This window comes from Manacus candei, unplaced genomic scaffold (genome assembly GCF_025592945.1).
Source record: "Manacus candei isolate 608988 ecotype Guabito, Panama unplaced genomic scaffold, ASM2559294v1 h1tg000114l, whole genome shotgun sequence".
NCBI lineage: Eukaryota > Metazoa > Chordata > Aves > Passeriformes > Pipridae > Manacus > Manacus candei.
In genome coordinates, this window is record NW_026138162.1 from 1,250,310 (window position 1) to 1,275,155 (window position 24,846).

Here is a 24,846-nt window from a genome sequence, read left to right on the forward strand (position 1 = left end):
TCTTTATTTCTACTGGAGTTAACTTTTCAACACAGTTATCTCATTATCTGGCTAAATGAACTCACTAATTTATAATCATGCAGTTATGTAGGACAGCCAGTACATTTCCACCTTATTTCTTTGCAAAATTCTAGCTTTCAACAGAAGTGTTGATACCAGTAGCAGGGTTGTGATGACCCACCCTTAAGGGGAAGTGGGCATCACTTGATATTATCTATTATTGAATTTCATCCCATTTCTACTAATCCAGTTGTAACGAGATTTTCATACAACACCCTACCTTGTATTGACAATGCTTATATATTTATATTGTCACCAAATACAATCAGCATTTTTAGTGTATTTCTACCAGAGCCATGCCTGACATTATTAAAGAAGTTCAGTACTAAGTTATTTTAGGAACATCACTAGTAACTACTGTGATATCAGATATTGCAGAACTGTCTGCTGCTCTTTCCCTTTTGCAAAGCTTTTATCCATCTGCCAATAATTCCACCAATTCTTGTCATTTGTACTTTAACTATTAGTTGCTCCTGAGCTGAATTTTAGAAAGATGATATCAACTGTTTTCTTCATCTGTTAAATCAACTATAGAATAGCATCTCAATCTACATAGATTGAGAACATTATGGTATTTTACTTCCACCTTTCTCTTTATTTATCCTATCCTTTTAATTGTCTTAGTATATCTGTGTATAAAATCCGCCTTTTGCAGAATGAGACATGGATAACAGCCATTTAATTCCACTTAATTCAAAATAAATCCATCTGAGTTTGTTTTTTGTCTTTGTTTTTAATGAAAAACTAGTTTTGGTTTGGTTTTTGTTGTGTGGTTTTTGGTTTTTTTTTTGTCATTATTTTTACAGCCATAACCTCTCAAACACTCCACTGTTTATCAAAACTCATTTTAATGAATGCCACCTTCTGCAGGTTCACAGCCTATCTACCTAAAAATCGGCTGGTCAGCATGCACACAACTATCCAGGTCCTACCATATCCTTGGTATTTGTCCTCTAGTCTGTATCTGCAAAGTCAAAGTTTCCCAAGCATTTCTCTGTCCAAAAACATTACAGACAAAATCTTCATCTATATTTATACAACCAAAACTGGAGCTACAATAGATAATTGTTTATTCTATGTTACTCCAAACAAAACTTTTCTACTTTTTTTTCTCTCTAATGATTTTGAACTTAAGAATAATATTTTTTATGGTATGGGTCAGACCAAAAGTCAATTTTGCTTGCTGTGGAGTCTCTGACTGTTTCTACTGCCAAATGGTTAGGGGAAGAGTTTAGGAATCATGCAAATAACACGGTAGTTTTTCTCTTGGTACATCCTACCAGGTTTTGGGAATTTGCATGAGTGTCTTCCTAAATCAAAAGTTGCATCATATTTCATAGATCTTCACTTTCATGAATGTCGCTATTTGGTTCTTAGGATCTTTTAACCGCAGCATCTTGCAATGAACAACAATTTAATTTTGTGCTCTGTGAAGATCTTATTTTTACCAACAAAATTTTCATCCATTGAAGTCATTCAGACTGGTACTAAGAAAAATAAAGAAATGTCAATTCTGGTTCACTTTTCTTCCCTGGAAAATCCTTGCATAAGTAATGCTTGACTTTTGTGATGCCTTTGCATTAATTTAGTCACTGTTATCCTTCTCTGTACCTTTTACAATTCTAACATGTATGCCCGGACTTTGCCCCTGTGGTATCTGTCACTGCAAAATGTCTCACCCTGGCTCTGCTGAAGTAGTTGGCCAGCAGTCCTCTTCTCACTGGGACATGGCTGTTGAAGAGTCTGAAGCAGGCAATATGTCAAAGGGGTGATGTGCCTCTGAATAGTATGATCATCTGCAAATGGGAATGCTGAGAACAATTATTTTCTTGCATTTAGTTAGAATTTCCCCTGCTGCAGCTTGTGTCTATTATCTTAAGCATTATTTGCTTCTGTGCAAATACCTCCATAGAGTTGAAGATGGCAGTAAGAAGCCCCTATAACCTTGTCTCTTCAGGCAAAACAGAACGAGCTGCTTCAGCCTCTCTTCACACCTCATATGCTACAGCCCCCAAACACCTTGGGTACACCACGGAATTCCTTTTAAGAGCTACCACACCAAATGAAACCATAGTCTATGTCTATGTAACCCACTTTCAGATACCGAAGGTGAATGCTTAGAAAAAGTGAAAAGCAAGTTGAAGTGACACTGATCCAGCGTATACTCAAGCATCCAGTACTCTGTGGAATAAACACGTCTTGACACACTGATTGTACCTTTGTACCCAAAAGTCTTGGACTTATGTTTTTTATTCCTCTTAATGCTTTCCAGTCATGTTGTTCCTGCAATACTCCAAACATGGTCTTCACAGCACTTTAACTATTTGGTGCAATTCTATGTACAGATGCTTCAGGATTTATGCACAGTCATGCTGAATTAAAATTAAAAATTTGTGATTATGAGATTTGACAGTAACATTTAAAAGCAAATTACTAATTTTCCTTTAATTATGCAGTTGCAGATAAGCAATAAATCCTTAAGAAAAAAGTCACAGGCCTGGAGAACTGTTAACAAGCAATATCGTGAAGATTGTCATATTTCAGTAGAATTAAGAAGCTTTCTAAGACACTAGATGCTTTATTGCTAGTTCCAAACATACAATGAAAATGCCATTTTTATTTATTTCCTAGTTTAGATCATCACATTCTTCCATGATGACAAATTTCTCAGGCCAGAGGCCACATCTTCCAGTGGTGTTATCGAAAGCATTGCAATTTATCCTGTCACATATAGAACAGGAGTTGGATTGCTGTTTAAGATTTATAGTTACTGGCCTAAGCTGTACCAAAGCTGCTACTAGGACTATGAGGATGACATTCTGTAACTTGCTGAATGTAGGACAGAACTACAGAACAACGGCAGCTAATTTCATCCTTATCTGTAGATTGATATAAACATGATCTGGAAATCTTGTTCTAGTTTAGCCTGTTGACTGAACACTCTGCTTCTCTTTTTAACAAGAGAGTTACCAAGAGGTCAACTACAAAGATAACAGCCTTCACCTCTGAAGTGATAGTGAACAGCAGATGAACAACAGTCTGTACAGTTGCTGTCCCTGGAAGCAGAAACTCCTACCTTTTCAACATCCTGTCAGATCATGAGCAATAAAGAAATCCAGTGTTAGGACACAACAGCAAAATTCAGTCACACATGGTGTTATGCTCTCTATATTACACAACTATATTGATTTATTTATGCAAGTCTCTACTGTTAGCTGATCATTTGTGTGATTTATGCAACTGCTTCACAACAGGTAATAACCTGAAGCAGTAACTTGGTCATCACTGCTTGTATGAATTTTTCTGCATTGCTGTTCCAAATAACAATAGTTTTGAATAATAAACAACAATGAGCACTTTTCATAGTGAATGTTGAAATAATTGTGTTCCGGTTCTTTAGCAAAGTCTTACATTTGCAATTTATATACTTATATATTTTATTCATATGTATTTTAATCAAAAGCAAAGAGCAGAACACTAAAGATGCTTATTAGTTATATATAAATACTTAAAAACCTTCAACTAGCTCCTCTTTTCACCCTTCTGTCCTAGAACACTTGCAGTGTAAGAAAGTATCACTGCCACAGAAACAAAAAAAGAGAACAAAGAAAAGACAACCTAAAGATATTAAAAAAATACAGAGACTGTGCTACTGAAATTCAATCTCACCTTCATTCCCTTTATATAATTTTATTTAGTGCTGAACAAGAAGCAGTATAGTAGTAAAAACAACCATGTAGCATGGTTTTTAGACTCTGAAGTTGCTTTATTTCCTCATCAGCTAGAAGGTTTAGGACATCCAGATATGAAACAGCCTAAGATAACAGTATTTGTTATTTTGTTATTAACTTTTTAAAACAAAACTGCCTAGATGTCTTCTTGCATTTCAGTTGCTTTCTGCTTTATGTATTTTTTTCTTTTTCTACAGTCACTGTGTGTATTGTGTTTGCAAGTTCAAGGATTATCTATCAATTTTGTACTCAGAATTTTTCTAAAAAGCTGTTATTTAGGGGAAAAGGTCTTACAGTCAACAAAAAAAATCAAAAGATAAAAGGAAGTCAATGGAAAGAGGGTTCCTTTTTATCACAAGAGAAAACAGTGCAGATAATTAGAAAATCTTTGAAAAATTCTTTTGCAGCATTTTAATTTCTGAATCTTTATAATTTCAGTGGTGCTTTTATCATTGTGCAATACATATATTTTTTATTCCAACCTATATTTTTCATGTATGTTGATCAGAAGGAAAAAACTCCTAAAACTTAATTATGCTTCTTATTTTTGCTTTTCATGAATATTCTAGCCAATTAGCTGTTTTGCACTATCTATTAAGACATCTGAAGGATTACCTCTGGAAAGACAGATTTAAACCTAAATATTTGTACTAAAACTTTGATTGTATTCACCCAAGTAAGGGGCAGAAACACAGTGTGACTTATACAAATAATACTTGGCATTAAAGATCATACTGTAACTTCATGGAAACCCTCTCATATAAATACATCTAAAGAAGTACTACAGAATTCAGCTTATGTTTTTGCACAGTATTTGCATTTCATGAGATTTAAGCTTTCACATACCTTTCCATTGTCTTTATGTATTTGTTTGTAGCTATTTATTGTGGAAAACTGATAAATGTTTGGAGTTGAAGAAAGCCTAGCATTCCAGATCTGTTTAAAATTTACTCAAGGGGGCAGGAAGGGTATTCAGAAGCTCCCTTTGAACTTCTTTTATCAACAGAGAAAGCACTATATCTTGCAAACTGACATAATCATCCATAATGACTGATATTTTTGTAGATGAAATGAGCAGTCCACCCAAACAAACAAGCAAGCCTTGATTATTCACCCCGAGGTTGAGAAGTGATAACAACTAATTCCCTTCTCTATAAGCACCAGCTGTCAGAATCTCATTTGAGCTCTTGGTACTGGGCAGTCGGTGCTATAGACTGATGCTCACGTACAACAGAAGTGCAGGACTGGGTTAAAAATTGTAAAGGTGAATGCATGTTCAAGATGGTATTTTAAAATCAAGATTTATGACTTCTACTTTTGGTAAGACATCCTGTAATTGTTGTACTTTCCTCCTCCACCTACTCTCATTGTGCGTAGATGAATACACATATAATTAAAAATACCTTGCTATGTCTATTTAAAAAAGCAATACCTTAATAATTACATGTAAGGAACAAACATACATGCTAAATAGGTGTAGGATATCTGAACAGCATGTTTTATTGCAGTGTTCACTTCTGCTCTATATGGAATCCTTCAAGGCTTCACATTTCCAACAGTTACCATGTAGAAAAGACAAAGAATTCATAGACTTATATAAAGCTTTTGAGTTGTATCACCCTCCAAAACTATATCAAATACACCGATTTGCCTGCTACATTGACCTACCAGTAACTAAAATTTTGCCAAGCATATATACATTTTTCCACAATGCCAAGGTCTAGTCTAGCATGCAAAGCCCCACCAATCCCAAGTGTTTCGATTTTTCTCTGTTTCTGTCAACATCTGCAAAAGGCTGAGTTCACCCAAGTAAGCATGTAACCTCTAAACTTGCTGTAAAGAAAGTCAGTGCTTCTGTATGAATGCTTAGCAAAAGACATTTACAGTTCTGTAAGCACTGGTGAGAACACAAGCTGAACAGGGACCTTTTACTCACTTTTATTGTATCTTTTTTATACTGGTAAAGATGTACCAGCTAACAGTTGTTTGCATTATGCTGGAGTAATAACATTATATTAATATTTTATTTTAAACAGAACTCCTTAGTTCAGAGTAAATGGTATCCATAAAGTTCAATTCTCTTTCCAGCAGTCTTTTAAAGTATGACTGCCAGGGAAGGTTAAATGTGTTTTTCCAGGATGATTTCATAGGCCAAGAAAGTTATATAGCTTTTTATATCATTCCTGTACCAGGATAATTATGCACAAAGTTCTGTGATATTTTTCTTTTCTTTTTTTTCCAGTTTTGGTTTGGTTTTGTTACTCTTGTTTTTTGTGAGTTGATGTGTGTATGACTTCTTCTTGCTGTTCACGAGAGACAGATAACGCACATGCAGAATCACTAATTTGTAGACAGGTACTAGACCGTAGAGAGCAGTTTTTTTCTAAGAATATTAGCTGCATTACCACTTACTCAATGCTATAAAAATAATGTCATATCCATCTAGGATTATTTAAAAAAAAAAAGCATTATAATGGATGTAACATAGTAAGCTATGTTATTTTGAACTTGAGCAGGAATATCTTACCTTTTCGTAAACTAGGTTGGAGGTTTGCTGGACAGGTTCTTCTTGCTCAGTTGGAACACTACACAGAATGTTACATTTTTGAAGGGAGAGGAAATGAAGTGAAGGATGGGTGGAAGGTGTTTTCCAGCCTTTCCATTCTCAAGCTTTCTGTCTAAGCAAAGCAGGATTCCTAGGCTGAAAGTCAAAGCATAATTTTGGTTACACAGCAGTAGCTGAAGTAGTACTTTACAGGAGTAGCAGGTTCTGCTGTACTTCCAGACATTGTGCCAGGCAGAGGTGGATTCCAGAACTTTCAAGAAAAAGCCCAGCCATGTACACTTAGTCAAATTGGGACCCTTCCTGGAGCTCTTGTGCAACCCAAAGTTTGCAAGAGCCTGGGGCGGGCTGCTAACTTCCCAGAATTGTTTTGATCTTCACTGAGTCTTTCCAAAAGAAACTTCAGGAAGGAACAGATGCCTGCATGTTCAGCACAAAGTTCCATACCCTGGAAGAAGGTATGTGAGCAGCTTTAAATCTACAAAGCACAGCTAGGTCTTGCAAAAACCTCATCTGACGAGAGAGGCAGATGGCTGAATGACTGGGCCTGAAGAGCTGCTCTCAGTGCCCCTTGGTCTTGGATTGACCAACAGCTGCAAGGAAAGAAAAGCTGCTGATATGTTGCGATGGACAAACCTACACGCATAGTGCCAAAATGTTTCAGGACCTTTTGCTTTGTGAGTTCTTACTCCTCTTTCAGCAAACTGACTTTTCTCACTGCTTTGCTTTGAAATCCCATTAAACATGAGGCTGCATATCCCCCAAGCCTATGGTTCAGCCAGCTGTGCTAAATGAAGGTTAAGTTACACACCTTACTGTTGTCTGCAATTTAAACACATTTAGGGGGAACTCAGAAACCATACTGTTGTAACTCCCAGAAAACAAAGAACATGTGCATCTGTTGCATCCCACGGGCACAGAACAAACCTGTGCCCCCTCGAGTGGGATCTTCCAAACTTGTCTGCTTCATGCCAGAGCCAGTGGGGAATGACAAGCTGGATGAGAAGTCTCTGTAGGTTTTACAGCTATGCAGGTATTATTTCCCAGGTTGAAGCCAAGACCCACTTACCTAAGATTTTAACATGTAATTTTCCTTATAAATATACAGAAATTACTGTTAGGTTCCAAGAATAAGGTGCAGTTCAACAAGTCTCCACAGCTGGGCATAAATCTAAAACTTCCTACTTCTTTCAGCTAAAGGCTCTGGCAGCACAGGTGTTGCATGCTTTCTTTTCTTTATATGAAACTCTCCATTCACAGCAATCTTCCTCTATGCCTAGTCCTAGCTTGACTTTATCTCTTCCAGTATTGCCTAATCAAGGTACAAACTGCATTGAACAATGCAACAAATTTTCTGTCCCACTTAATCCTTTGACTCCAATCTCCAACACTTTGTACATGCCTTTTTGTAGGAAAATACTTCCCAGTCTTCACAAGACAAGACTACTTCACTGGCAGCTGATAAAAAAAAATCGACAATTAAAAAAAAAGAGATCTGACCAATCATGTTTTTAACCAGTTGTGATGCAAAGGATAATATTTTGAAAATAAAGAATACTTGCAATACTTAGAAAATTAAGTCCTAGGATGTTTCTTTCATGGGCAAAAGAGACAAAAAAAATTCTATACTCAAAGGTTAACCTACACTTGCATGTTGTCCTTCTGCAATTGCACTACCTGTAAGTATTAAAGTGTCCCAAATATATGCATGCATATCAAATTAATCCATATGTTTATATGAGTTTCTCTCTCTTTATGCATATACTCACCTGCAAAAGATCCAAAATCTAATCTGACAAATGCATGAGTCTGTACTGAAATTGCACGCACAAACGTGTGTAACACCTAAAATGCTTAGTGCAGCTGTACAGGTAAGTTTGAATAATTTTGTGTATGTATGCAAAGATGATAGAAGACATCTTTTCATGGTTTTTCAGCAACCACAGCAATTGCATTCTATGGTAAGAGGGGTACAAGTTGTTTTAGTATGCCTGTCCCACTCTCAGAAATTCCTAATTCTTGCGTATTAGTGAAACTGGGAGTTCTGAAAAGGGATGACATTTGTAGTGTTCTTGCACATGATGATGGTAGGGAGGGGAGAAAGGATAAGTTGAACTGGAAGGGGAGAAACACCTGTTGATTATTCTGTTTTACCTGCAAGCAGACAAAAATGAATCTATTCTCTCTTTGATAATTTTCCTATGCACAAATGCTATTTTGACTATTTTTCACAAGTTATGCCACTTCCATTTACTGAACAGTTTTTCTCATGACAGCTTAATTTTAAAATGGTTGACACATCCTAACAGGCTAAATACAACTCAGCACATTGATGTTAGCAAAAATATTTGTTTTTACTAAAATTTCTTTAACAGAGACAAAGGGGAAATAATACCTGGTAACAGACTGAAAGACATCCAGCATCCTTCCATTTACATTCACCTGGTGATTTTAGGTAAACCTGATGGCACTTCTTAGCGTCAATAAATCTAACAGTTCTGGCTAGTCCCTAAAGAGCCACTTGGATGGCCAAGATGAGAGCAGCATGACAGAGGCTCAAATGCAGAAATCAAGAATGTGTCTTTCCTCCCCCCTTCAATTCAGAGACCAAATAAAAATGGTGACAGTAGGATTCTAGGAGCTTTTAATATAGAAGAGGGAAGAATCCTGATCTCCTCTATCAGAAAGTACCTTTTCATACTACTTAGTTCCTGCCATTTTCAAATGAACATTCCTTCATATTGTGCAGAACAATGACTAATCCTTTTGCAAAACAAAGGTTTGCAGGAAGACTTAATATGCAAGTTAAAGTTTCTATAAAGGTCAACATAGCAGCTATTTTAGTTACAAGTATTTGAGTCATTCACAGACAAGTGATTTTCAAGGTGTGGTCAACAGATTCCTGTGAGCACTTCACTACAAGTAGCACGTCAGTTTTTTGTATGATGAACAGTTGCACACCATGCACTTGTTCCTGTCAGCTGCTTGTAAATCATGTTTTGTAAAACCCACTTTTTTCCCCCCGGTTATTACCATGCAAGCAATTGTTGTGCTAACATTATGAATGACACATAACAAAGAAAAGGTCCATGCAAGGAAGGCCTTTAACCATTTCAGATCCCTCCCACAGAGATAATTATTACATCTTACAGCTGGATTACTGCTTGAAGCAGAAAACTGAGCAAGTATGCAAAGGATTAAGTTCCAGGAGTAGAGTTGTTAAGGAATACTTCCACATTGTGAAATAAGACGAAACATAAAGAGTAAGTTAGATTTAATGATTAATGAAACTACTAACGAACCCAGCTCTTACACTTCTTTTCTTTTTTTCTTTCTCAGAATTAAGGAAAACATTGGGTTTAGGTAATCGGTAGTATATTTGAAAAAAAAAATATATGCATTGCAAAAGAATAAAAGCAACACTGAAACTGCAAAGATATTCATTTCATATAAGAAATTAAAATGATGCATTAGTGAAAAAGTGTAAATGGAAATATTTTAGTAGTCAAAATAAATATTTAATAAAAACCACACACCCAAGACAAAGTATCAAAACAACAAAACTCAGTATTTGAAAGGACACTACCTACATTGCCTTGTGTTAAACATTGCTAAGTTCAGTTGGCTTAATTATTATCACACTTCCTTCAGCAATCATTGCTTATATTAGTGTTGTAAAAAGTCATGAGAATAGAAATTCTGTTCCAATGGTAGAAATAGTAAAACCAGATAAAACAAGGAAGAATTTACTACACTAAGGAGTCAATCCACAGCCATTGATACAAAGTCAACAAGGACTACTGCATAGCATACTGGTTACTGTACCAAAGTGCATTTATCAGAATTCAATGAACTGGGGAAAAGTGACAAACCCATCCTTTTTAGTATAATTTTACATGATTGACAGTTGAAGAAAAAAACCACATTTCTTTTAAAAGAAAAAGCTTTGTCTAAAGATGTTAAGAGCACCATAAGATTTCATATCAGGTAAAAGATTAAAAACCATTAGCATTGTAAGTAAAGAACATCTAAAAAGTTATTATATCATTCCATATTTAGAATGCAATTGAAAGTTTTAGTGTGTTGTTGCATCTTCCTATACTACAGTCAGTGGCGTTTTGATGACTTTTTGTTAAGTTCTGGAAACAAATAACACAAAGAAAAACAGTTTTTCTTGTGTAACAGAGGTCTAGAAAAATTTCAACTGATGATGTGTAAACCAAAATGTAGATAATGTTAGTACAAAGAGATCTGTATGGGGGAAAGAAGCAGTGCCTGGCTTATCCTGGTAATTCTCCATTCAGCTCTTCCACTGATTCTTTGAAAGTAGCATTACTTAATATCCCTGACTACCAATGATTTTTATGAGTGCTATTTCCTCACTTTTAGGGTCCTGCATTGAAGATTATTCTCAACCTTTTATCCTTTGATTCCCACCCATCCCTCCATCATATTTAAAAGTTGCAGTTTTCTCACATAGAGCATTGTAATGTCTTTTGCTGCTTGATAACTGATATGCAGTCAACATTATTTCTATTTTCAAAGCACTGAGAACACTTTCCAATTGGCTTACAAATTAAACAATAATTAAAAATAGTATTCTCCCCTTATTCTTTTGTGACATGATAAAGTCTATTCACCATTTAATATACGTTCAATCTCTTCGAGTCTTTTCAAAGCAGCAACTCTCTTTTTCTCAATGTCTTTGATTTCTTTTGTAGATTTTTTGGGAGTCTCTTTGTCTACACTGTTTTTCTCTGTTAGTTTCTTATTTTTTGAGTGTTCTTTATTGTTATCAACTGCTGATTGGGTGGTTGTCTTCTCATTTTTTACTTCTTTCAAATTCTGAAATGATTTTTTTTTTTCTTCTGCAGCTGCAGTTCCCTCTGATGGAAGTGATGACTGTTCCATAACACCGAGCGATGCAATTTTACTTCTAACTATGTTTAGATGACGCTGAATATATTCTTCATGAGGTGCCAGTGCTAGTGTTTCAACCAGACATTTTTCTGCCTTTATTAAGTCTCGTTCTTCAAAATAAACCACACAAAGATTATGCTTTCCTTGTACATTGTTGGGATCCAATTCCAAAATTTTTTCAAAACACATTTTTGCTCCAACGATATCCTTCTTTTGGTTCATAAGGATATCTCCTTTCAAAATCAGACCTTTGGTATGATCAGGGTAGTATCTCAATAGGTCTTCCAAGACGGGCAAAGCCATCAATTCTTTTGCTGTCTGAGAATAAAGCAGGGCCAAATTGAACAAAGCACTTCGGAAGTTTGGCTGTAACCTTATGGCTTTCTTCATCCATGCCTCTGCTTCCATATCTTTTTTATCATCCATTGCCAGCATACCCAAATTGAAGTATCCATTTGCATCCTGGGGTTCTTCTTTCACATAATGTAACAGTCTTTGTTTAGCTTCAGGTCTAAGCCGAGCATCACCTAAATGATGGAGAAAACATTTAATTCTACATTTAGTCTGAAGGACTTTTAGACCAGGCCTGTGAAAGGCTAATCTTTATACAACATAAAATGCAACTGTAAAAGGGAAAGGGTTTAAAATGCTATTTTTTATCATTGTTGTGTAACAGCAAAAATAAATGACATCTACCTTCTTTACAGAATGAAACTATGTACAGTTGATTTGTAGCCAAAGTCAGCATCATTACTCTATTAGCTGTTGAATAGTATTTAGGTTTGGTATAACAGACACAAAAGGTGTCTCTATAAGTTAAAAAAAGTTATTTTCATGCAGAGTTTAGCAAATGGAATGTAGAGCAGATGTCAGTTCTGACAAACCAGCTCTTACAGAGCCAAACTTTGAGCAGATCTAATTTTATGAAAGACAGACTGAAAAAATTTAGACAGAGATCACATAGGGTGACTTCTAATGTAACCAGGCTAAAATATCTTCTAAACCCAAAACAATAAAATCTGTAACTCCCATATTTTAATTTGCATCAAAGTTTGAAAAAGATATAGTAAAACAATTTTATCTCGATATACCAGGACTGGCTAGATGAGCTTGTGGCCTGCACTATTTTACTGAATAAGCCAGTGAATATATTTTAGTAAAGAATTTCAGTCCCAGACTTACTGAAGGACCAGGAGCTGCTTTCAACTGCCCTCGTTCAACCTCCTGAAACAGTGTTGCACTTTTTAATATGAAAAATTGAATACTAGATCATTAATGCTTCTGCTTGTTTGAAGCAACCTGTGCTTCTACAGACAAGGAACAATGCATGTCTTCAACTTACAATGTGTGAAGAGATGAAAAATTATCAATTGGCCTCTGTTTCTTAGAGGGAAAACAAATTTTACCAGTTCACTTGCCAGTACTCTTTGCAACAGCTTTAATTCACCAAAGGCTCACACTTATCCTTACCCACAGAGCTAGAAGCTACACTCATGAAAAAAATACACTCATGAAAAAAATAAATTCATGAAAATCCAACTGAATTATCTTAATTAGCAGTAGCACAGAGGAACCTACGAATGCATTCACTGTTCTGGAGCTAGACATAAGCCCACAGAAGTCAGCTATATTTCTGAGTCAATCATTAAATCAATCACTATAAATGCAAAACATAGATATTACACATTTTACTAAATATTACTTTTTAAGATTATATAGGCACAATTTTGAAGATGTTTGTGTAACACTACTCTTTATATGTATAAGACGTTATATTGTAAAATAGCACTTGTATTAAAGATGCCAATCAGCTAAGGTGTATGCACACTTTGGACAAATTCTATACACTACAAATTACAAAGCTGTTATAAATAAACAGTTTCTTTTTTGATGATGCTATGTACTTCTCCTTTCCAAAAATAAAAAAGTTAATTAAAAAAAAAATTAAATAGTATGGATCCTATAAATGCAAATATGCAATAATTATAAAAGGGACAATTAACATACCAGATTCCTGCATTAGCAGTGCTGAGTTGAATAACGCCAGTTTATGCGTTGGGTTGAGTTCTAGCGCTCGGTTGAAATTCTTCAGAGCTTCCGCTGGATCTTTCAGTTCAATGTAAACAATTGCCAAGTTGTACCACAGGTCTGCATTGGTTCTGTCTAGTTCTAGAGCTCTAAGGTAAGCTTCCTTAGCTTTCAGAGGTTTGTTCATTTTTAAAAGTAATTCTCCCCTGTTAAAGAACCAGATTGAACTTTCAACTTTTATTCAAAACCATATGAAAATAATTGACAGGTTTTTTTAAACGTTTGCCTTCCTATAGACAGTAGATGTGAGATGACAGTGTTTTTTCTATTTTGTTTGTTTTAAACACAAAACAATACAAGACCCTATTTACATAACATTTCTAAAGCTTTCAGGTCTCCGAAGTCTGTATACAACAAATGCATAAGCAGGAAAACAAAAAAAAGTGATCAAGGGTTCCTGATTCAGCTCTTTAATTACACCGCAGCAGCTATAGTTTAGCCATTTTGCACCACCCTAAGTCCCAATGGGATCACAACAAACTAAATAGTGAACAGAAGCCTCAGTAACCATATTCATATTACTCTTAACTCATCATGGCTAGGCTTCGCGAACGAAGATTTGGGACTCTTAACTAAAAAGTACACTAATATCAGCTAAATAGTTAATTCTTGCATTTTCTGGACAATCTTTAACGAAGAAGCATAAAGAAAGTTCCATGATTCAGACTAACCAAAAGTTTTTCAGTTCAAAACTAAACTAGGAGATTGGAAATTTCAGTTAGAGATTCATAAAGAAAGCTAATGGAAGTGTCTTGCTATACAATGTTTGAATACAAAACCTATGTGGAAACATGCCATTTCAAGTAGGAATTTAAAAGAACAGGGCTTTTAATGAATAACTGATAATTGTCCCAAATCATCATCTCATTTGGAAATGAAGAAAATCCAGCAGCTAATTCAACTGTATGAACTAAATACTGTCCATAACACTGTAAATACAAAAATGTTTATTCAAGAATATATATGTCTAAAATTAGAAAATATACCTGCTGATGTAAGCCTGCTTGAAATCCGGCCTCATACTAATTGCCTGTCGATACAACTGATCTGCTTCCTCAAGGCGAGATTCGTTTGCTCGAATTAAGTTTGCAAGATTGATATAAACGTTCAGATGGTTAGGAGCAACTCTTGCTGCATACTTTTTACCTGGAATAATCTGTCAAAGAGAATATATGTACCAAGTACAGATGGGTAAAAATATGAAAGACGATCAGTATAGAACTCCTCTTCACTCTGCCACTTTTGTTTTAGGGTACTACTGGACATTAGTGTGCAGGCTCTTAATGATCACAAAAAGCAATTCTTCTTTCCCAGAAAATCATACCCCAATATAAACAAGAGTATTTTTTATTCTTTATTTGTATGAAGACACAGGCGACTTATATCATATTTAAGGTATCAGGTAACTAAGTTCTGCTACTACCTAACTGGGCTCATGCAGATAGCCATTAGAAACCAATCAGACCTTGCAAAACTTTCCCTATTCAGACAAAAAATATTTCCTAATGCCTAAACTGACATTCTATCAAACATTTCCATTCCTTTTAATAACCCTTCAGCCTAAGGTAAGTGTTTAAGTAAGATTTTACCAGCCACTGATATAGCAAATGAAAAGTAGTCAGGAAAGATAAAAATGCTATGACATTGCAACAGTTGTAGTGTTTATACTTCATCCATTTAGAGTCTTCATACTGATGCACAATATAAACTTCTGAATGCCATGCTTCTAATCAAGGGGCTGCTGATTTTTGTTGTTAGTCTCATTGTAACCACAGCTTTTGTTACCTTCATACATTCTCCAAAATACTTCTCTGTTTTTCTCCTAAAGAGCTGAACAAGTAACATTTGCTAGCTATAAAAATAACTTAACAAATGGTAAAGGTAACAAAACATGTTTATAAAAGCATGTTAAGGCAACAATTTTTTTGTTGCTGCTCTGGCTACTTTCTCGAACCTACAATAATGTATTTAAGCCTTGTCTTGAGGGATCAAACTCAGTCACCATCAATGTATTAGCTGTAATTGAAAATAAACCTATTGTCACCAGAAACTGTAGGTGTACATTTTTAGATGCTGCTTTCTTTTACATCCTCAATTTCAGGAAAAAAACCCCACAACACAGTATTATAAAAAGCAAATCAAAACAATTTTAACAGAATTCTCAATTAGCATTTTTAACAGCCATGATTGTATTCTTCTCATAGATCAGTTTTAAAAAAACCCTGACAAACTTTAAAGACTACAGCCACACAAAATTACAGGAAAAATACAAAAAATGTATATTGAATATAGGTTCTCTCCTGTGGTGGTAGATAAAGTTATACTGACCTGTGGCATCAATGATTTAGCAATCATATATGATTCTTCAGCTTCTTTAGTTTTGTTTAGGTTCTTGTAAGTTCTTCCTACATTCATGTGGGCACCAATATCATCTTAATAAAGAAAAGAATGAAATCTAAAATACTTCCATGCACTGAGTATCGTGAAAATAAACACCTCTGCCTTCAGAGTAGTGTGAAGTACAGGTACTCTGCATAGACCACCACCATCACAAAAAAAAAAAATAAATCCAATTCTATATAATTTTTCATCTTAATTATGAAGCTAATAGTTTAGCCATGAACTAAGGAGGGATTATAAAGTTACTCAGGAAACTGTAAAAAGTTCTAGGTCATATCATATACTTCCAGGTATCTATCTTTAATTTCTTGCTATAATAGAGGTACATAAATTGAAGGTTATTTATTAGACTTCTAAAAGGAAAAAGGAAAGATGGTCCAGTACTATCTAGAACTTCTTTTGCAACAATATGTAAAATAGATTAAATATGTACTTTGATGTTATCTAGATTTTTTCACTTTCTTACACACCTCCTTAGTTTTAAATAAGAAAATGAAGTAATAAGTAGCCTCCATAAGAAATTACAGTTTAAGTTACTTCAAAAAGAATGTCATCCAAATAATAGTTTTTAATCATAAGTTTTTGCATCTTTTTATAGACAGAAACTTTTTCTGAAGGACTTTTTTAGATTATTTCCAAAAACTATGGACCAAATAATTTATTATATGACATTGTTTGATGTTCAGTTTAAGAAAAACAGATCATTGAGAAGATGCTAATTAAGCTAAGCATATTGAAATACCAGGAGTGCAGAGATGACATTCAAAGGTAGTTAGTTAAAGCTTTTACCTGGTTGCACTTGTGTGGCCTGTATGAAAAACTGCAAAGCTCTTTCAAAGTTCTTTTCATTTTCTAATGCATGCCCCACATTGTTCCATAGTTTTGCATTATTCTTATTTACCTAAAACCACCAGAAAGATATCAATGCATAAGGTATTAAGCAGAAATTACATGGCAATTGATTTTTTCTTATCTATGCCTTAAGACATAAAAATGCACAGCAAATGACTGATTTCATGAAGCTTCTATATGTAAAGGATAACAAAACACCATATCCAGAATGATTACATTCAACTTGTTGCTCAACATCAATTTATTTTAGTTATTTGGCCCTAGAAATACCAAATATTATAACATTCATTGTAATTGTTATAGGATCTTTTACAAACTGTCTTATCATGCCATATGAACTTTAAAGACATTATTCTATGAATCAACCTTTTAGCAGATTTTTGTACTGAAACATATCTTGCTTTGATCCAGACAAGAAAAATTACCATCTATTTCTTGCATGAGAATTCCCATGTATGCATGACACTGCTTTTAAAGCATTTCCCAAAGCAACTGATTATATGTCAATACTGTCAACATAGAAATTAATGTGCCAAAATAAGCATAATTTTTCTCCATTTTTATCATGCTCTACTGCAGCTTTACAACAGCAACAAACTTTCCATTATCCTTTCCAAACAGAATACAGTACCTTTAAAGCTGACATAAATAGCGTGTACTCCGACTCCCAATCCCAGTTCCTGTGCAGTGTTTTTAAGGCATGAGTGAATAGTACCGCAGCCAAACAAACCCAAGAAATTTTTCTTAGCATGCTATTAAATAAAACAGAGATTTGTTGTAAGCACACAAACAATTCTAATCTTAATTAAATATCTCATGCTGAGGCAAACAAACCAAGAACCACATTTGTGAATGGCGCACTCTAGAGTTTGAAAGGAAATAATGCCTAATTTCAAATTAATTTTGGTTTTTACCTGATGTTTTTGTTATGACTATGTAATTCCCTTAAGAACAAATGCAATTCACATAATAGAAAGTAAACAAAAATATACAAAAATTATACATCTGTTAAAACTTAGCTGTAATTTAAAACAATAAACATGATGGCAAAACCTGAGGTTCTCCAAAACACTATACAAAATTTTAAAAAATAAAAAAAGCAACTAAAATATCATCCCATTCTTTTGTTTCATATCAGACAATTCCACACAGGTTTTTTACTGCACACATTGCCAATCTTCCCCACACTGCAGAATACATCTTAACAGAGAGGTAAGTGGAGACTATGCAATCTTCCATAAACAAATATAATCCTAGTGCTACTGTAATATCTAAATAGGAGAAAGGTTTAATGTCCTTCTAGCGATTTTATTTTTAAAGCTGCAAATTGGGGCAGAAGTCATCCTCTATGGCAAGCTTGTCAGGAATAATCTTGATTTTGTGCAGTTTATTTTTCTGGAGTTTAAACATAACATATAAAACATATGCCTTAACATGCTGATCATTTTGTTTCTGAATTCTAACTTCATTATGAAAAAGCATGTCAAACAGTCAGTAGCCTTCCTACAATTATAATTTTGTTTTAAGGAAATGTAATTCTCGAGAGGACATACAGTTGTTCAGCATGAACAGCTATTTCTTATACTTGACTTATGCAATGGCTGTTCACACCACTACCTACTTCACAGGGGTTTGCTAAAAACTGAAAGGTTTTTTTTCCCTCCACTTTTTAAGATATACAAAATGTTGTGCAGACTTAGACTACCATGACTGGTTTTAAAAATACTAAAAAAGTGGAACTGTAAAATTGTAAGCGAGAAATTCTTAAACACTAGCAAAGTGATCAATGAGAACTTGCATATACAGTAATCTATATGCCCATCAGGCTTACAAGAAAACTTTTTCTTTCCACATATTTCTAAAGCAAGGAGTCTTCTCTCTCTCATAAGACTTTTTAGAGTGCTGATCCTCAGTATTTTTGTAGTAAATGACACTGCTGCCTGATTTTTCTCCCCAGCCATCTTCTCCTGGTTCCTTGCTTTCTTTCACATCACTTCTATTTTTACTGCCTTGTAGTGGGATTTGTGAGAATACTTTCTCCTCACTCCCACAAGGTATCACTAATTTCTCGTTATGCAGGTGCTGTCAGCTTCAGCAGCACCCGCTGGCATAAGTGATACTGCCAGGCCTCAGCTCTTATGATAGCAGACAACACAGGACTGTGAATTGCTGCCTTTCCATTTGTCTGAACTAGCATTAGGATGCCATCAGGGTAATAAGGGTAAAGCATCCACGTCAGTGGGAGGCTTGTGCAGATCAATGTAGAAGATACCAGAAAAAAACAAAAGCATGTGCAAAAAATGCTTTTAAAGCAGAATTTCATAAGGAGAAATTGTTATCCGAAGAATTCTTTAGTTTAGCAAATACTGAATGGCTCTGATAGACATTCCTAGCACAGCATATCTGAAAATTTAATCAACAGAAGATATTTTAACTTGCTGATGCACACACATTATATAAACTTCAGTCAGTAATCACCAGAATAGAGTATAAATTAAATCTGGCCAAGAAATACTTTTTGCCTAATCCTTAAAAACGTCTAGGACTTAAACAGAAAATATTTTCTTTTACAGAAAAGAGATGGGTTATACTACTAGGATCATAGGAAAAGTCTATTCTGTAGCAATGTGTAATATAAGGTACACTGCATTCTAAAAAGGTTTGGTGCAGGCTGAGGTTCTTTCTATGTATACATGTATGCTTATATATAAAATAAAAAATATATTATGCACTTGTGTGTGTATATAGATATATTTGTATATCTTTTAAATAAATTTTATAACACTGTCAGGATAATCCACCAGTTGCCTAAGAACTTCCTTGTTGTTGTTTGTTCACATAACTGTGAAATGGTTTCTTGGTCATTACTCTGCAGTCATAAAGAACTTGAAACAGAGTAAGAGCTATAATGTAATAAATTCATACTGATAAAAGCTCTAATGGGAAATCTTGTAGTTATAAATGGTTATCTTCTGTGAAAGTAAGAGATGAGTTAAACTAGTTTTAGGTAACACCACCTTACCTTTTATTTGATAATTTCCTCCATCCATGGGCTACTAAAATGCAGAATCCCATGCTAGGAACATACAACACTCGTTCTGCTACTACGAATCCAACAGGAAAAAACAGGTTTGATGCAGGAATGAATGGCAGCACTATTAAGCAGAGCGCCTAGAAAAGAAATGCAAATGGCATTAGTAATCAAGATCAGGTGGTGACAAACTGTACCCAGGAAACAAATTACATACTAACTACAAAAATAATCCCAGAAAAACAGACATAGATAGTAGATATTTGGCTGTTTTTCTTTTCAACAGTAAGATCTGTTTTACATGGAGACATCTCTGAATATGGCAAGTAGTAACCTGCAAATGATTCTACTCCTTATTTAAGGGCTTACAAGTCTATTCACTTTTCTATGCTATTGAAAAGAGCAGCTGTATGATAAATCACTAGGATCAAAAGATTAATTTCAAAACAATGTTTTAATAAGAGTTCCAGATACAAAAATAAGACAGTCTAAGAACCTTGGGCATTGTGTTTTATAACACTTAAAATTTTTTATCAATCAATATGATGCCTAAAGCAGCTATTTTTACATTACAACAGAGTCTGTTTTAGGTTTCTGTAAGAAATGTGAAGAAATAACATAAAAACCAAAATCAGCCACTGAATGAATAAACATCAGTGTTTAGACAGTGCACTAAGAGCACCCTAGAATACTTAAAGCGACAATGATCTTAAGAACTGTATAACTGCAGGTCTTAGGTTGGTGACAGACTTCTTATCAAAAAGTGTGTTTATTAAAAGGCAGAGAAATCCATCTACTGCAAAGGAAGTGGACATGACCATTTCCTTTATGTCCTGGGTCACTGTTAAATAGCAGCTTTCCAATCTCTGGTCCAAAAAAAGACATGAATAATTATTCCAAAATATCTGGCCTCCAAGTTACAAAAAACCTGACAAAACCAAACCCGCAGAAATGGAATGTTTCTTTGAATAAAGAAGAATTTTCTAGAAATTTTCAGTACAACTGGTTGATAGATTTAAGCAAAACTTGAATTCATACCATCAATACTGTCTTGGAGGAATTATCAGGATATCGGAGACTGAAGACAATCAAAGCTCCCAGAAAGCAAAAGAAGGTCAGGGTGGCAACATTTCTAACATCTAACAAAGACTCCACAAGAGGAATAGTTCCCATTGTCCAGTCACAGCATAGTTCTGAGGGGTTGAGAAGAAGCCAAGCATTTACAGGGAGGAGGTAGTTGAAAGTCAGCTGTCTTGCTGGGGATGGACTAACAGCAGCTGGGTTATCAAACCTTAAGCAAAAGAAAGGAGAAAAAGGAGCTTTTAATGAAAAAAGATGTAGTCTTGATTCACTTTGTGACAAACATCAGATTCATAGCTAGAACTACCAATTACAGACATGTACAATATCCTAATCTTTCTGCATTTGTCAGGTGTGGAACTTTGGAATCACGTACAATGATTCACTGCAGAACAGGACAGAGCCTCCAAGTTTATGAAACTGGTTTGGGATATAATCAACTTAAGTTTGAAGAAACAGAATGATTTACACCTAAGGTTGAGTTCAGTGGCCCTTGTTCATGTTTTTAATAGTTTGTCTAATTTTTTTCAGGGACAGTAACAGATTCTTGCATTTCTACATTGCTCAAACTTAGGATAAATTAGTTTTTCAGTTCTAATGCCATTCATATACACTTACCTTCAAGCAGTCTATCCGAAGACAACCATGTTTTCTGCATATACATACCTAAAATGTATGTTTTTCCTCTTGAGGAAAAACTCAAGAGGTTTAAAGTATTCAGCAAATGTCCACATAAAGAGACAATAAAAAATACCTAAGCAATAAGACATTAAATTTACGAATTACTAAGACAAAGTCTTACAACTGTAAGTTTTTAAAAAAGGCTGCCTGCTCAGATACCTCAATACCTTGGACATTCTTGTCAACAGGTGCTGAAATATATCATCAATTTCTCAAAAAACGTAGTATTGTACAGACATTGGTTACCAATATTAAAATTAGTTCATAGCACTGAAGGTGATGTATTTTTGGCCATTTCATTCAGACCTCATTAAGTCATATCTTATTTATCGGCATCTGTAAATAAGAGACACTATTACCTTGTAAACACTGGAAGTTGAGACTGGATAACCTGGACTCTGACAACTACAAGCAGCAGTGTACTGAACATTAGGACTATGAGCTTCAACAGTGTTTGGAGCATAGAGAAAGGAATACTGCCCTTCCCTCGAAGAATCTGTACAGCTGTATCCAACAGCGTTGGCAAGGTGTACTGCAAAGCAAAACAGTGTTTATAATCAGTGTACTCATTACACTGAGCTTAAATATGAGCTACCTAATTTTTTTTTCCTTAGTTGTCTCTAAATGTCTGCTCCCAAGAGTTACTTAATTCAGCTTCTTAGTGTTTTCATGACAAACCCCCAAACCAAGTCCACCATTCTAATAATCTCTATTCAAGTATTCTTGCTAACACTACCACAGTTGAACCTGTATGCCTGGAGCTCTGTATTTTGCACTGACAGATTCAAAAATATTGTGCCAACTTTGGAGACTTCAATAAATGAATCATAGGTATGACATAAACTGTCAAGAAGAAAAATCACTATTTTTAGAATTCTCAGCTCTTCTGAAAACTTGTCCTATAAACAAAATTCCTTACAAACGGTAGAAATGCTATTCACTTTCTGATTACCCTGGCTTTCTATTTTATATTATATATATTATATATTAAATAATGTTATATTTTATATAACATTATGATCTTTCATTATTCCCCTTTACATGGCTTAATTTCTTCCCTGTGTACCTCTTTCTCTAAGTCTTCACGACTTCTGCTGGAGATGATTTATTGCTTCATATACACTGGTTGGCTAAACTACAGAAACTGAGAGGTTTCTGAGAACTGGTCAAATTCTAAGTTCATACGACACGTGTGCATTCAGAAGAAGCCTCAGCTTGGATTCTATCTTTCCTATTTAGTTGACTTACACAAACTAAACTTTCATGAAATTGAGATCAGACCTCAAGATACTAAAAGAAAGGAAGAGTGGATTTAAAACCAGTCACACACTGATGATTTCCTTAGAAACCCAGTTTGAAAATTGTATGTTTATTCACTAGACTTGTAAAGGCAACAGTTACAAAGACATCTATGTGATTTTGGTATTTTGGCCTTGAATATGTATTCCCCAAACAGATAATCTTTCAGCTTTTATTTGGTGCATTTTTTACAAAATATTCCTTCAAATAATTAATTTAAACTACAAAATTTTCTTGTAATATGCAGTCATACATTTTTTAATTGCATTTGTTTTGACTATTAAAATCCAAGAATTATTTAATTGCAGGAACAACTTGTTTCTTTAAGCAAATTTACGATTAAAGGTTTATCAATGCTTAAAATGAAACCTATCAGCTAACAAAAAATTTTGAAAGAATATTACTTATTCAATAGGACTACTCCAAAACATCTGGTTACCCATTAGAAAATGATAAAGTATATTTGTATATAATGTGTTCTCTGTTTTTACTAGAGGGATTAAAAACAAATAATCCCCCATCTTTATGCACCTCAGACTTTAATCAAGACTGTTACATGTTAGTATTTGCAAATTTCAGTTAACTAAAACCTTAGGTTTCCATTAAGACCTATTAAGTCTTTATTGAATATATTTGCTAACATCTCTGTATGGCATGTAAAGGATAACTTGGAAATCATTTGATTCCCTCACCATGAACCATTTATGTCAACCATTAACTGACTTGGAAAAAATCTGAAAAATGTAAAAGAAGTATTGAGTTTGCCTAAACTGAGAAAAATCAGCACTGAAATAGGATGCTTCAAAGTACTTTATGCATCATAACAGAATTCCTGAGATGAAATCCACTCTATTTTTCAACAGCTTACCCCTTGAGCAATAAATACTTCATACACACAGCATATTCCAACCACTGTTATTCCTTGTTCTTTACACAGTGTTGCAACAGCTACTAGAAACACAGTCACTGCAATTGGAGTCCACACTGCAAATAAAGAAGACATTACTGAAAATGCTCCATCTTACAAAAAACACAAACACACAATAAAGTAAATTAACCTAAAAAGTGAAGACTTTGGCTCTTCATGTTTGAATATGCCAGGTTTTATAAACTTGTTCAGTATGTAATTTCTTAGTAAAGGGAAGATCACCAGTTTTACTCTACAGAAAATAATACATATGTATCAATTTTAAAACTGTCTCTCTTAAATTGAAAGAACTAAATGAAAGGTAAAAGACTAAGCTATAATAAAGAAAACAAAAAACCTTCTTTCTTAAATCACCAGAGCACTTTTAGAAATGGAATACTTTATAGGGAGTCATGAATTTGCACAGGGAGAATTTAACTCTGGAAAGGAGGAAAGCCTCCTTCACTTACACTGAAACTTTGCAGCTTATTTGTGATTGAACATCTGAAGCACCTCAGCATACTTCCACTTAACTTGCAATAAAAGTCAGTGCATGAGTCCCCTACTGCAGATGTTACAAAACTAATGAAGAAATGCCTAAGTCTTGAATTAAAAACAAAAGGAAAGCAGTATTACATGGGTATCTTGGGGCTGATGGGGTTTTTTACACACTTGCTGAACCAGTACACCTCTATTACAGTTTTAAGAGCTTTGTTATCAGTGATAAAGAAATTAAGTTATATATCTATTTGTCAATCATTTACCTATGGTATTATCCGGTCCTTTAGATTTTGTATATGACAAAAAAGCAGCTAGGAAAAAAATAGATGATAAAAGCTCTGCTCTGCCCACAACTCCAGTTACCTGAAAAGTAAAAGAAGAAAAACCATAATTATTATATTTATTATTATATTTTAAGATAGTACTTGACTAGCCTCACAACAACTCACAGAAGCTGTGATTGTTATTTTTGTTTGTAGCTTTTCTAACCTGTTGAACAGACCTGAATCTGAAAGCAGCATTCCCTCAACCGGTGCTATGGCAGCTCTCAGGTGAGCAGTCAACAGTCACAAATAAATTGATGGGAAGCCAAGTGCAATAACGTTAAAGAATGACTCAGGCTTTACTACAGGTCTGGCAATTTTCTGAATGAAAATTTGGTTGGCAATATAAAAATTACAGGTAGTGACCCCTTGATAATGAGAGAGACAGGAATGGATTTTATGAAAATCTG

The 24,846-nt window shown here is 34.6% G+C and overlaps 1 protein-coding gene across 4 annotated transcripts in view; it reads right to left on the reverse strand.

Annotated features, from left to right (window-relative positions):
* Positions 1-2,326: 2,326 nt before the first annotated feature.
* The window catches only part of TMTC3 (transmembrane O-mannosyltransferase targeting cadherins 3), a 35,161-nt gene continuing 12,641 nt past the window's right edge, over positions 2,327-24,846 (reverse strand). For 3 of the 4 annotated variants that reach the window (XM_051770034.1, XM_051770035.1, XM_051770033.1), the window contains exons 5-15: positions 24,377-24,476; positions 23,574-23,689; positions 21,766-21,938; positions 20,684-20,936; positions 19,637-19,785; positions 17,246-17,366; positions 16,552-16,663; positions 15,691-15,794; positions 14,349-14,518; positions 13,282-13,508; positions 9,851-11,801 (exon numbers count right to left, since the gene is read on the reverse strand). In XM_051770034.1, coding sequence (XP_051625994.1) covers positions 10,987-11,801; positions 13,282-13,508; positions 14,349-14,518; positions 15,691-15,794; positions 16,552-16,663; positions 17,246-17,366; positions 19,637-19,785; positions 20,684-20,936; positions 21,766-21,938; positions 23,574-23,689; positions 24,377-24,476 — 2,340 coding nt within the window. In that variant the 3' untranslated portion in view covers positions 9,851-10,986. Of the gene's footprint in view, positions 6,493-9,850; positions 11,802-13,281; positions 13,509-14,348; positions 14,519-15,690; positions 15,795-16,551; positions 16,664-17,245; positions 17,367-19,636; positions 19,786-20,683; positions 20,937-21,765; positions 21,939-23,573; positions 23,690-24,376; positions 24,477-24,846 lie in introns of those variants that run through there. The other variant, XM_051770036.1, reaches the window with a different exon arrangement.